Source organism: Gracilinanus agilis, chromosome 3, assembly GCF_016433145.1.
Source record: "Gracilinanus agilis isolate LMUSP501 chromosome 3, AgileGrace, whole genome shotgun sequence".
Lineage (NCBI taxonomy): Eukaryota > Metazoa > Chordata > Mammalia > Didelphimorphia > Didelphidae > Gracilinanus > Gracilinanus agilis.
In genome coordinates this window covers 95,778,628-95,792,957 of record NC_058132.1, presented here as the reverse complement: position 1 = coordinate 95,792,957, position 14,330 = coordinate 95,778,628, and the positions used below count along the sequence as shown (strand labels likewise).

Genomic DNA, 14,330 nt, shown 5'->3' with positions numbered 1-14,330 from the left:
TTTGGTTTTTAAAATCCTTTTTGAACTCCTCCATTAATTCTTTTTCATTTTAAGAGCAATAAATATTTTTCTTGGAGGCTTTGGATGCATCAGTATTGACTGTGTTGTCTTCTGAGTTTGTATTTTGGTCTTCCCAGTCACCAAAATAATTTTCTATGTTGAGTTTTTTTCTGTTGTTTGCTCATTTTCCAAGCCTTTTTCTTTTCTTTAATTTAAAAATCAATTTAAATTTGGTTCCTGTAATTGTAGTGAAGGGAACACTGTTCTAAGCTTCAGGGTTTTTTTTGTGCAATTGCCTTCAGAACTGGCTCTCTGGGGATTTATCTGCTTTTAGATCTGCCAAAGTGGTATGATATAAGAAGAAATGTGTTTAATACTCTTCTGGGCTGTGCTCTGATCTATGAATAACACCTAGTACTCTTTTTCCCCTTAGAACTGTAACAAGGGTCACCTGCTCCCCTGTGGCTGTAAGGACTGGTATCTGCTTGAGATAACTTCATCGTTCCTCCTCACCTTGAGATCACACCACCCCTGGAGTATGACCTATTTCTGTGTATAAGCACTGTGACAAGAGTCTTGAACCCAGAGCCAGCAAAAGTATTCCTGTAATCTCCTTCTGACCAGGTGTCTGACCTCCATTACCATATCTGGCTGAGAACTCTGGAAGCCTTTGTTGCTGTTTCAGCTATGCCCACGGCCTACTGCTGCTATAGGGCTTGCCCTAATACGCTGTACTCCATCTCCACCCTATGTACTAGATCCCTCCTGCCAGTCTTCTGAATTGTTTTGGGCTGAAAAATTACTTCACCTTATCTTCCTATGGGTTATGTTGCTCCAGATTTTATTTTGAAGAAAAAAATGTTTGAAGGGTAATATGATAGAAATCAGGTCCCTGTAACTTCTCCCCCATCTTGGCTTCACCCATGCAATGTTAATTATCTTAAAGGCTATGTGTCACACGGGAATCAAATCAATAGTTCAATAAGAAGAGAACATCTGCAAATGCTGCTTACAAACAAAAATGCACAAAATAAACTGGAGAGGGAAGGCACCAAATTCAGGAGGGCAATGAGAAACTTCTTGTAGAATGTGGGACTTTAGCTGAGACTTGAAGAAAACCAGAAGAAATGAAGAGGAATTCTAGGTAGGGGGAGACAATCAGGGAAAATTCTGGGAGGCAGGAGACTGGAGTGACTTGTATGAGAAATAACCAAGAGGCCCAGGGTTGCTGGATTGAAGAATAAAAGGAAAAGGGGAGGGGAGGGGAATAGGGACAGGGAAATAAGGTAAAAGAAGACTGGAAAAGTACTAAGGGGTCAGATATTAAAGTGCTTTGAAAGTCATAGGATTATAGATTTAATCCTGGCAAAAGGAGCCACTGAAGTTTAATGAACAGAGGAGTGACACAGTCACATCTACAATTTAGAACAGTGATGGGCAAACTTTTTAAAGAGGGGGCCAAAGGAAAGGAAATGCTCAACTGTTTCTAAGGCAACTCTTTCTAAGTTTCAGTGTATTGTATCCTACTCATTGTATTCGTCAGATTAGGAATAATGTCCCCTGGCTGGATAGAACATTTCAGGTCCCTCCTTTTTCCCCCCCTCATCTGGCCCACAGGGAATAGTTTGCCCATCACTGCTTTAGAAAGATCAATCTGATAGATGAGTGGATGGACTGAAGTGGGGAGAGATTTAAGGCAGGAAGAACAACCAGCAAGAGGTTGAAATTGTCCAGGAATAGAGGTGATAAGGGCCTACACTGGAACATTCAAAATGTCAAGAGAGAAGGGGCATATACAAGATGTTATCAAAGTCAAATCAGCAAGATTTGGCAGCAGAGTGATAAAGAGGCTGAGAGTGAAGTCAAAGATGATTCCCCAGGTTGTGAACCTGGGTGACTAGGAGGATGATAATGCCTTCAACAGCAACAGACAAGTCAGGAAGAAAGGGAGGTTTTGGGGGAAAGATAATGGGTTCAGGTTTAAATCTATTGCATTTAAGACAGCTGAAAGGCAGTCAGGAGAGAGGCCAGAGCTATAAGAGCAGATTTAAAAATCATCAGCTTAGAAATGATAAGTGAATGCATGGGGGGCTGATGAAATCAAGTGAAATAGCAAAGAGGAGAAAAGAAGAGAGCCTAGGACAGAATTGGAGAGGATATCCACTTATAGTGGTCAGAAGCAACTGGACAGGAGCAGTCAGATATGTAGGAAGAGAGCCGGGAGAAAGCAATAACACAAAATCCTAAAGAGAAGGGCTTATTAAGGACAAGGATGATCAAAGGCCACACAAAGGTTAAGAAGGATGGAGACTGAGAAAACGTCATTAGATTAGGCAATTACTAGAATACTGATAATTTTGGAAAGAGCAGTTTCAGTCAAAGATGAATTAAAACAACTCTGGGGCAGCTGGGTAGCTCAGTGGATTGAGAGTCAGGCCTAGAGACGGGAAGTCCTAGGTTCAAATCCAGCCTCAGACACTTCCCAGATGTGTGATGCTGGGCAAGTCACTTGACCCCCAATTGCCCACCCTTACCATTCTTCCACCTATGAACCAATACACAGAAGTTAAGGGTTAAAAAAAAAAAACACTCTGAAGTATCACCTCACACCTAACAGATTGGCTAAAATGACTACAGGGGGTAGTAATGAATGTTGGAGGGGACATTAATGCACTGCTGGTGGAGTTGTGAATTGATCCAACCATTCTGGATGGCAATTTGGAACTATGCACAAAGGGCTTTAAAAGACTATCTGCCTTTTGATCCAGCCATAGCACTGCTTGATTTATACCCCAAAGAGATAATTAGGAAAAAGACTTGTACAAAAATATTTATAGCTGTGCTCTTTGTGGTTGTAAAAAATTGGAAAATGAGAGAATGGCCTTCGATTGGGGAATGGCTGAACACATTGTGGTATCTGTTGGTGATGGAATACTATTGCACTCAAAGGAATAATGAACTGGAGGAATTACATGTGAACTGGAATGACCTCCAAGAATTGATGCAGAGTTGAAAGGAGCAGAGCCAGGAGAAAATTATACACAGAGTCTGATACACTGTGGTACAACTGAACATAACAGGCTTCTCTACTAGCAGCAATGCAATGGTCCAGGACAACTCTGAGGGGCTTATGAGAAAAAACTAGCCACATTCAGAAGAAGAACTGTGGGAGGAGAAACACAGAAGAAAAACAACTGCTTGAACGCATGGGCTAATGAGGATATTATTGGGGATGAAGACACTAAACAATAACTCTAGTCCAACTATCAATAATATGGAATTAGGTCTTAATCAATGATACATGTAAAACCCAGTGGAATTGTGCAACAGCTATGCAGAGTTAGGTTTGGGGAGAAGGAAAGAACATGAAACATGTAACTATGGGAAAATATTCAAAACAAAAACAAATAAAGACGAATTAAGAGGAAAGGAAATGGAAAAACTGATTGTAGATGGCCTCAAGTTTAACCAGAAAAGGAAGGAAAGCAGAGATGAACCGATCAGGTGATGGTTTTTTGAGAATAGGGTTGTAGATTCATAGTAGGGAAGTAGCCAGTATATATGGAAAGACTGAAGATCAAAGAGACAGTGGGAATGATAGAAGGGGCAATCTATTAGAGAAGATAGTTAGGAATGGGATCATTTGTGCATGTAGAAATTTGCCTGGGCAAGAAGGACCACCTCCTCTTCATTTGGGATGAGGTGAAAGAAAATAGTAGGAAAAGATGAAGAGAATAAAAAAAAACTTAAAATTTTTTCTATAAAATATGAGGTATGGTTTTCATTTGTGAAATTGGGAAAGAAGGAGTCTAGTGAGGTTTAAGGAGGAATGAAAAGAGTACTGTGTTAAGTGAGTTAATGAATTGAAAAATATATTGTTCTAATAGAACCTAAGGAGGAGGAATAGAATATTATGGCAAAGGTGCAAAGAAGTAAAGTTAAGCAAAAGAAAAAGCATGGGGCAGCTGGGTAGCTCAGTGGATTGAGAACCAGGTCTAGGTTCAAATCTGAACTCAGACACTTCTCAGCTGTGACCCTGGGCAAGTCACTTAACCCCCATTGCTTAGTCCTTACCACTCTTCTGCCTTGAAACCCAATACACAGTATTGATTCCAAGAAGGAAGGTAAGGGTTTAAAAAAAAAAAGGAGTTTAATAATTAAAACTAAAAATAGAATGGACTGCCTCACAAAGTAATGGATTCTCTCTCTGTAGGAGATTTCACTCAAAGATTAGATGACTACATATCTGTCACTAATGTGCAAAGGATTCTTGTCCAAGAATGGACTGAGGGGGCAGCTGGATGGCTTAGTGGATTGAGAGCCAGGCCTAGAAACAGGAAGTCCTAGGTTCAAATCTGGCCTCAGACACTTCCTAGCTGTGTGACCCTAAGCAAGTCACTTAACCCCCATTGCCTAGCCCTGTAACAAATAAAATTAATATAGAAGGATACATATAAATATATTAGGGTTAAAAAAAATTCTAAAAAAATTAAAAAAAAAAAAAAAAGAATGTACTGAACTTTGAAATGTCTCTAAGGACCCTTTAAACTCTGACATTCTATTACTTTGTAAGGTGTTACTCAAAGTGTACTCTGCTGTTATAGATGTTGGACCAATAGCCCATGTCAATTATATTTTCAGCTATAAAAATACAACTGCTTGTTTAAACCACTGTGACTGATTCTTTACCAAGGCATACCATTCTCTAAATCTATCTGGGCCAAGAAGAAGATAATGGGGCAGACTACACATTTTACCAAATGAATCCCTTAGAAAGCAATGTGGTACATGGGAAGACCATGGAGTCCAAAGACCTGGACTAGAGAGTCCCAGGATAACCCTGTGCTAATCACATGATAAAGTTGCCTCACCTCCCTCAGCTGTTTAAAAAAAAAAAAAAAAAGGTATAAATAACACTTGCTCTCAACTCAACCATCACTTATTATGGACTTATACTCAAGGTACTGTGCTAGGAATAGGAATACAAACAAAAATAAATCTGCCCTCAAAAAACTTATATACACAATTGGAGAATACTGCATACACACCGATTCAAATCAATTCAATAACCATTTACTAAGTGCCTATTATATGGTAGACATTAAGGCTAAAAAGGTAAAAAACAAAACACTCAATAAGGAACTTTCTTTGTCCTGCAGGATACAATACTGTAGATAAGTGCATACAAAATAATTACCCAAATCTTTTCAATTCAATAAACATTTATTAAGTGCCTACTTTGTGCCAGGCACTGTGCTCAGCTCTTCCAAGTCTTTTCTGTCAGGGAGAAGAGCAGTAACAACTTGGGGGAAGTAGGGTATCAGGATAGGACTCTTGTAACAGACAACACTTCCGCTGAGCCTTGAAGGAAAACAGAGATTCCAAAAGGCAGGGAAGAAGAAGGACAGTGTTCCAGGTATGGGGAGGACAGCCTGTATAAAGACAAGGAGGTAGAAGATGAAAATATCACATACAGGAAATAGCAAGCAGTTTAGTTTGTATGAGTGACAGTGATGTGTAATTAAGAGTATGAAAACATCAAACAAGAAATTTATGGTTTATCCTAGCCTAGAGGTTAAGGTATTTTGGGTAAGGAAGTCACATGGTCAAATTTATGCTTTAGAAATAATGTCCATCTGGTAACAATATGGAAGATGGAATGGAAAGGTTAGAGAATGAATGCAGGGAGAAAATTAGGAAGACATTGTAATAGTTCTGACAAGAAGCAATGGAAGAGTAAATTCAAAGTAATTTGAACAACAGGAGGCCTGAAGAAAGGAAAGAAGAAAAGGTTGTGGAAAATAAGAATGAAATCAAGGCAAAAGAAAAGGATTGCCAAGTAGCTGGGTGAGCCCATTTGAAAATGGATCACAAATTTATAGTGGACTTAGTCACTAGTTGTGTGGCTTTCTCCATCAGCAGCACTCAAACAGTGTTGAAAAAATGGATAGTGGAGATATGAGTCAGAGTGTGGGTTTGACAAGGCATGAGGTGTATGGCAGGACCAGAGATGAGGGGATTCAAGAGTAGAGGATATTGTTGGAGAGGGTCAAGACTGAAATCAGAGTACCACAGTAAAGGCATCAGACTGGGAGAGAGCAAAGACAATTTAAGCAAGTGTAGGTCACAGTGAGGATGATATATGGTTTGAGAGGTGTGTAATAGAGAGAGAAAATGCAAGAATAAGAAGTTTCAATCTAATACCGAAATTTATGAGTTCTGAACAATGCAAAGAGCCCTGGCACTGGAGTCAACAACAAGCCTGGATTCAAATCTCACTTCTAGACATTACTTGGGTAACTTTGGGCAAGTCACTTAAAACTCCCTGGGCCTCAACTTTTTCATTTATAAAATCAGAAGGCTGATCCAAATAATAGCAAAATCAAGGACATGACTATTTCTTATGTTTCAAAGGTTAAATGAAGGTCATGGGAGCTGAAGTTAATAAACTATTAGACTACTGTAAAGGGGATATTAACATGCACCTAGATTTCCCTAAAAATAAAGGCAGGAGTTGAGGAGGAAAAGAATTCTATGGAGCCAAATAGCAAACTCCTTAAAAAGGAAGGGGAATGACATGAAAATGATCATAATCAAGTCCAGATAGGGAAACAGAGATGGAAGAAGTGAACCTCAGGGGAAGAGAAGTTTTGCAAATGTCAATGAGAAACAAAGAATATAGTTATTTTTCTTCCCTCTGTTTCAGTGTGTCATTGAACATGAGAGATGATGTATACAAATATAAGAGAAAGAACAGTTAGTAATAAAGTATCTTGTGGTGACAAGTCCAGTTTCTGCAAATTTAAGAAGGAAGAAGTAGAAGAGGACGAAAACTAAGATAAAGAAAGGTCACTGACAATAAAATAGGAATTCCAGAAAGCAAAACAGAATGGGAAAACGGAGCAGGACAGGGGCTAGGGAGATTTAGAAATGGATGAAGATGAGAAACAGCTGGGAATGATGGCTATGAATGTAAATTTTCAACCAGGTAGCCAGACTATTGCTAATAATAAATCTGAATTCTTAACAAATATTCATTATCATTTCCATTTCAAGTTACTTTCAGGAAAATGAAAATCAAGGTTAAACTGAATACCATACCTTTCTCAGACTTTCGTACTCTTCTCGAAGTTCCCCTGGTTTACTTAGTTTGACTGGTGCTCTGAATATAAAGTCTGCAGAGAAGAACAAAAGGAAAATACTTTAATGTACATACTTTTCGAAGAAAGAATTGATATTTAATCAAACATTATTAAAGCCTTGCTTACTAAAACACTATAATGTATAAAGCACTATGATGAGCTCTAGGAGAACTATGAAAATGAAAAAACAATCCTTACACTTATGGAATTTTCAGTATACTAGGTAGTATTAAAGATACATAGATAATTATAACAGAACAAACAGGAAAGAGTTGTTGCATGACATTCAGTCAAAATGCATGAATGGTAATAAAAAGATTCTGGTCTTCTATCCCTAAATAATAATACCAAAATACCAGGTTTCCTACATGAAATTCCAATAGTTCTGTCAATGAACTGTGTGTTATATATTAATTTATATATATGAAAAATCGTGTCTCTTGAACCAGGCCTAATCTTATTAGAATGTTAATGTATTGCGCAGAAAACTGCAGAGTTGGATAGTTAACTATAATCTAGTCATTAGACTAGAATATAGTCCACTAGGACTCAGAGTCCATAAGACTAGGTAAAGACCACTAGATTTAGAGCCAAATGTCCCGAGTTCATATGCTAGCTCTCACAGTTACTATTACTATGTGACTATGGGCATGTCACTTCACCTTTTTTTTTTTTTTTTTTTTTTTTTTTTTTAATTTGGTCACTTCACCTTTGTGGTGAAGTTTCTTAATCTGTAAAACAAAAGTTGGACTTGGTGGCTTCTAAGGTCCCTTCCAGCTTTCAATTTATGATTTTGTTATCCTAAAATCTCTCACAGAAGAAAGAATCCCCTCTACAACATTCCAGGCAAGTAGTTTTCCAACCTCTATCTGAAAGAAGTACAATTTAAGCTTTGTTCAAGGGACTTTTCTTCTGCCACAATAGGGATAGTGTGAACACTACACACACTAAGGAAAACTATCTTAAAATCCTCCCAGAAGAAAAGTCAAATTTCCTATATATCTGTCCTTGCTTAAATGAAGTCATTTCAAAGGACTAAAAAAATTTATTGCCAGACTTTCTAATAATTTTCCATCCTTTCAGATAAATATTTGTTATGAAGTTGAATTCAGCTTCTAAATAAACTATATTTTTCTCTTCCTAGCTGAGTTAGTTATATTTAGAAAGCAATACTTCTATTTGATGTGTGGTAACACTTAAGGAATGTGGAAGACAGTGCCATTACACATATTCAACCTAGGTAGTAAACAGAAACTCAGATTTCAATGTGCTGGAGATTTATTAATCACCAGATGTGGGCAGCAAAAGACACATCACCTTTAGTCACCTGAATGAAAAGAAAAAATTCCTAGTGATGATTCTGAGAATTTCATCTTTTGTGCATATTTCAAATATAAATCATTACCAAAGCCAAGGTATCCAGTTCTACTGTAGGAAAGCTCTAAATTAGAGCCAAGTTCTTTCTTAGAATGAGCCAAATTCTGTCCCCTTTTAATTTCTTTATATTGATAATATTTCTACTTAAACCATTCCGGGGACCAAACAATCTAAAATCTCCTTGTCTGTGACAAGACTTCAAATATTTCAAGTTAGTCATGTCTCATCCCTAGAAGAACCACTTCTAGAAGTATTCTCTTCTTCAGGTTTCTTCCTTTTCTTTTATTTTAACAGATATTATCATTACATACAGTAGCTTCTTCCCCTTTTGCATTTTGGTTGCCCTATTTTCAGGACAACCTTTTGGTTTATAAATATCTCTTCTAAAATGTGGCATAAGGGAGGCAGCTGGGTAGCTCAGTGGATTGAGAGTCAGGCCTAGAGACAGGAGGTCCTAGGTTCAAATGCGGCCTCAGACACTTCCCAACTGTGTAACCCTGAGCAAGTCACTTGACCCCATTGCCCACCCTTACCACTCTTCCACCTAGGAGCCAATACACAGAAGTTAAGGGTTTAAAATTAAAAAAAAAAATGTGCCATTAAAAAAAAGTCTGATGATGGTTTATATATTCCTCAAACCAAAATAGATGGCTAGGAAGAGTTATCTCAATAAACATAGGAAAATTTTGTGGTTAAATGTATGTGTCCTGGGGCTAAAAATACACATTTGCAAAATCTTATTCTGAGAATAAAATCACTAAATAAAAGTTTGCCCATCACTAAGCTTTCTGGGCTTTCCTACAAATGCACTTTTATAGTTCTCTGAAGTCTAGGCTCTTTACCAATGACAGAAAAAGCAGGCAAATTCTCTGTTGGAAAAAAAAAACCAAAAACTAGCAATATATCACCATAATGGAACAATCAAGGTTCTGAAACCGGTCATATTTTGTCAATATCACTTGGTCAAGCCAGTGAACTTACACAACATCCAAAATGCATTTATGGCCAAATTGAACACGTTCCTGGGGACACAGTGTTCCATTATGTGAGACTGAAAATTAAGATTATTTTCTTCCAACTCCTAACAAGTCTGATCCTGTTGAGAGGAAGGAATCCTAGTGTCCTGCCTAAGGTTTTATTGTACACTCTCATAGTCAGCACACAATTGGAGTATGATGTTCAGTTCTGAGTGTTACATTTGAAGAGAAACAATAAGTTGTCTCTGTCCAGATAATGATCTGAAAGAAGGGTCTTGGAAATATATCATGAAGGAATGGCTAAAGAAATGAAGGATAATGAAGTTGGAGAACAGAGTATTTTGGGGAAGTGTAAAGTATGAATACTGTGTTAAGATATCTGAAGGGTTATAATAGGGAACAGGAATCAGATTTAATTTGTTTGACTCTATATGACAATTAGGATCAATGGGTGAGAGAAAAGCAAATTTGGGATCAAAAGAAAAGAACTTTCAAAAAGGGTGGCCTAAAAAAGAATGGGTTTCCTCAGAAGATATGAATTAATTTCCTGTCACTGGAAATCTTTAAGGGGAAGAATGTCAACAACTTAATGGAGATGTGGTGAAAAGGTTTTAGGTAAAAGTTTTACTAAATAACCAGGAAAATCCCCAAAACTTAATTTTCTATTATTCTAAAAACTACTGTACACTATCCAAAGAAGAGAAAATATTGAAAAAGAATTTTATCCAACTACATTTTCACCTGAATCTATTTTTATTTGGATGAAAATAAGCATACCCTAAGTCAGGCTTCTGGAAAAAGAGTCAACACAGGAATCCAAAAATATTAAAGTGGCAGCATTCAATGTCTATATCTATTTTTAAAATTTCCTTTAGACAAGCCTATTTCTTTGGTAGCAGTATTTTTTGGTAATTACAAAGTAGTACTCTAAAACTTCATAATCATCATCTTTATTGTGAGCAAAGTGGTATGCAGAATTGCCACAAAATTCTACATTTTGACATAACAGAGATGGCCTAGACTGGGAGTTAAAAGTTCTTTCACTTCAAATAAATATATTTATTAAGCACCTGGATACAAAGCACATAAAAAAGTTTTAAAAATTTAGATAATATTAACTTAGTCCCTTCCTTCATGGAACTTCCACTCCTGAAAAGGAAAAAAGGCACAAACTGAAATGCAATAATACAGTACAAAGGTACAAAATAAAATGTTATGTGAGGCTCTAATTCAGGCTGCAGGAGAAATCAAAGAATTCACAAAGATGAACATTTCTGAGAGGGTTTAAATGAGCACACCTATGTGGAAGGGGAGTCCAACAACAATATGAAAAGATTGCAACGGAGAAAAGTAGAGGTGGGAAGACCTGTTAGGAAACTACTCTAATAGTAGAGGAGTTCCTACTTGACCTGGGACTGCGACCCTGTATTGCAACTCAGGACTGAGCTCTGTCTATGAGCAATGCAACAGAAACTTACACCCAATATCAGCAAAGGGATCCTGGGTAATCTTCTGACCAGCTTTCCACCCTGTTACCATCTATGGAAAGATGCTGCTGCTGTTGTTGCTGCTGCTGCTGATCCAGATGCTCCCAAGGCTTACTACTGGCTTCCCAAGGCATAGCCTACTATTGGCTTATCAGCAATAGGCTGCTTCTCCACTCTCACCCCAGTGCAACAGATCTTTCCTGCCAACATTTTAAGTTGTATTGGCCAAGAATATTGTTTCACCCTGCGCTTTTGGAAGTTCTGACACTCCAGAATTCATTTTGAGATGGTATTTTAAAGCTGTCTGGAGTAGAATTTGAGAAAGCTCAGGTCCCCACCTTTTCTCCATTATCTTTGTTCTTTTTATCCAATGAAAATCTTAGGTTGGCAAATGCTTAACTGAAGATGCTATAAAAGTTTTTTAATAAGGGCTAAATAACAACTAAGGTCCCATACAACTTAATTGTCTATTATTCTATAAACTATTATATATAATACCATTCCATAAATAGTATTCTAACTCCAGAATAGGTATAGAGGAGGAAGGAAAGGGGAAGGAGAGAATGTTTCATCAGGAAAGAAATAAAGAAATGCAAAACAAAAGTATGATTTAATGTATTTTTTTAGAACTACAAAGATGATTCACAAATCCAATTAGATGTGAACCCAAATGTACTTGATTGAGAGCATGAGACAATCAATATCATAGGCTGATTATTTTCCCTGTATAAGTCCCCCTCTTAAAAAACACAAAAGGGCAGAGCCAAAATAGTGGTATGGTAGCAAAGAAATCCTGAAACGGCTCTGAATATCCTTTCAAATTGTTCTCTAAAAATGCGTCGAAAGGACAGAAGTCAAAGCAGGACCAGGGAGGGGGCTCTCCCACTGAAGACAATGTGAAAGGTAGGCAGAGACAGTGGATTTCCAGGAGATGAGGGGGAATTGGAGGCAAAACGGCACAAAGAAAAGTGCAGGTCAACAACCCCCCACCTACTGTCCCAGACGCAGAGCCAGGGCATGGGCTACACTAAGAAAAAGGCACCACAGACATAACCCTGGAGGTTCCAGGCCCTGGCAGTGAGATTCAGAGCTCCACAGCACAGGGCTCACTCAGGTCTCTACAGCAGCAGCAACAGCAGTGTCAATGAATATAGCCGCAAGGCAAAACACTGTGAAGTCTGCTACACCAACCAGAAAACACCACAGACAAACCCCTAGAAATCCTAGGCCCTGCAGGTAAGGCTCAGAGCTCCATAGCAATGAGCTCACCTGGGCCTCTGACAGGGAAGGGGAGATAGCCCCAAGGCAAAACCCTGTGAGCCAGAAGCTAAGAAAGAAATGACCAGCAACATGTAGGACTCCCAGTCCTCAAGTGGGAAAATGAGCAAACAGAAGCAAAGAAAATTCTTGACCCTGGAAAATTTCTACAGACAACAACAACAACAACAACAACAACAAGCAACAGGAGAGGGTAAAAAACAAGCAAACACATGCAAACTCTCCAAAAAAAAAAAAAAAAAAGGAAACTGATTACAAGCTGTGGAGAAACTCAAAAAGGAGTTCAAGAACCAAGTAAAACAGAAGAAAAATGGGAATTAAAGTGGGAAAATGAAATGAAAGTAATAGAAAAAGAAAATAACAGCTTAAAAGACAAAACTAGCCAAATGGAAAGAGAGACACAGAAATCGAATGAAGTAATAAGCAGAATAAAAACCAGAATTGACCTGCTGGAAGAACAAGCAAAAAAAAGTCCAATGATAAAAAGAGTGCCATGGAAAGTAAAATAGAGACCAAATGGAAAAGGAGAATTAAAAGACCATGGATGAAAATCAGTCTTTAAAGACTAGAATTGGGCAAGTAGAAGCTAATGATTTAATGAGACATCAAGAAATAATTAAAATGAAAAGAATGAAAAAATAGAATAAAATATGAGACTTCTTAGTAAAAAAAAACAAAAAAACAATTGACCTCGAAAATAGGCCCAGGAGAGACAATTTCAGAATTATTGAATTACCTGAAAATCATGACCAAAACAAAAGCCTAGACATCATATTACAAGAAATTATTCAAGAAAACTGCCATGACAGTCTTGAACAAGAGGGCAAAATAGACATTGAAAGAATCACCTCCTGCAATAAATCCCCAAACGGCAATTCCCAGGAATGTTATAACCCAAGTTCAAGAGCTTCCAGATCAAGGAAAAAATAATGCAAGCGGTCAGAAAGAAACAATTTACATATCATGGAGTCCCAGTCAGGATTACACAATATCTGTCAGCTTCCACACTGAAGAACTGCAAGGCTTAGAATATGATATTCCATTATATAAAAGAATGCTATTCACATTGAGAGAAAGAACTATGGGAGTAGAAATGTAAAAGCAAAATATGGCATCGCTTAACACATGTATATATGGGTATGTGATTTGGGGTTTAGGCCTTAAAAAAAATCACTTGATAGCAAAAATGAATAAATATGGAAATAGGTATCAAGTTACAATATTTGTACAACCCAATGGAATTGCTTGTTGGCTCTGAGAGGGGGAAAGGAAGAGAGGAGGAAAAGAAAATGAAGCATGCAAACATGGAAAAATATTTGTAAATAAAAATTTTATAAGAAGGAATATGATATTCCAGAAGGCAAGAGAACTGGTCCACAACCAAGAATCACCTATGCATCAAAACTGACTATATACTTTCAAGGGAAAGTATGGGCTTTTAATAAAATAGACTATTTTTAAGCATTCCTGAAGAAAAAGAATTAAATAGAAAATTTGATGTCCAAATACAAAATTCAAGGGAACCATAAAAAAGTAAATAAGAAAAAAATTTTAAGGGTTTCAACAAGGTCAAATTGATTATATTTCTATATTGAAAGATGATATCTGTAACTTTTAAAAATTGTTATCATTATCACAGTAGATAGAAGAAATATACCTAGACAGAGGGGTGTAGTAGTAAGCTGTTTAGGATGACATGTAAAAAAAAATTAGGGTAAAAAAGATTATGCTAAGAGAATGCAAAAGATGAGGTAAAATGGGGTAAATTATACCACATAAAGAGGTATGGGGGGAGGGGAGAGAACATTTAAAGAATAACTAATCCTAATACTCTACAAACTATTTGACAAATGTGTAAATGGAATTAGTTTCCCCTCTTATACAGAATAAGCAAAGAAGGAGTCTTACCAAATTCTTTTTATGACACAAATATGATACTGATTCCCAAGCTAGGAAGACCAAAAACAACTTTTAGAGATGGAGTGCTGGGCCCTGCCCCCAACCCCATCCCCCAGACCAAATGCCTCAGAAACCATGTGCTGTGTGCCCCTTCCTTACCTCACACAGGG

The 14,330-nt window shown here is 37.4% G+C and overlaps 1 protein-coding gene across 1 annotated transcript in view; it reads right to left on the bottom strand.

The window, feature by feature from the left end:
- Positions 1-14,330, bottom strand: part of RNF169 (ring finger protein 169) — a 111,605-nt gene that overhangs the window by 69,370 nt on the left and 27,905 nt on the right. Inside the window, exon 3 of the mRNA XM_044668143.1 lies at positions 7,102-7,175. Within this exon, the coding sequence (XP_044524078.1) occupies positions 7,102-7,175 (74 nt within the window). The remainder of the gene's footprint in view (positions 1-7,101; positions 7,176-14,330) is intronic.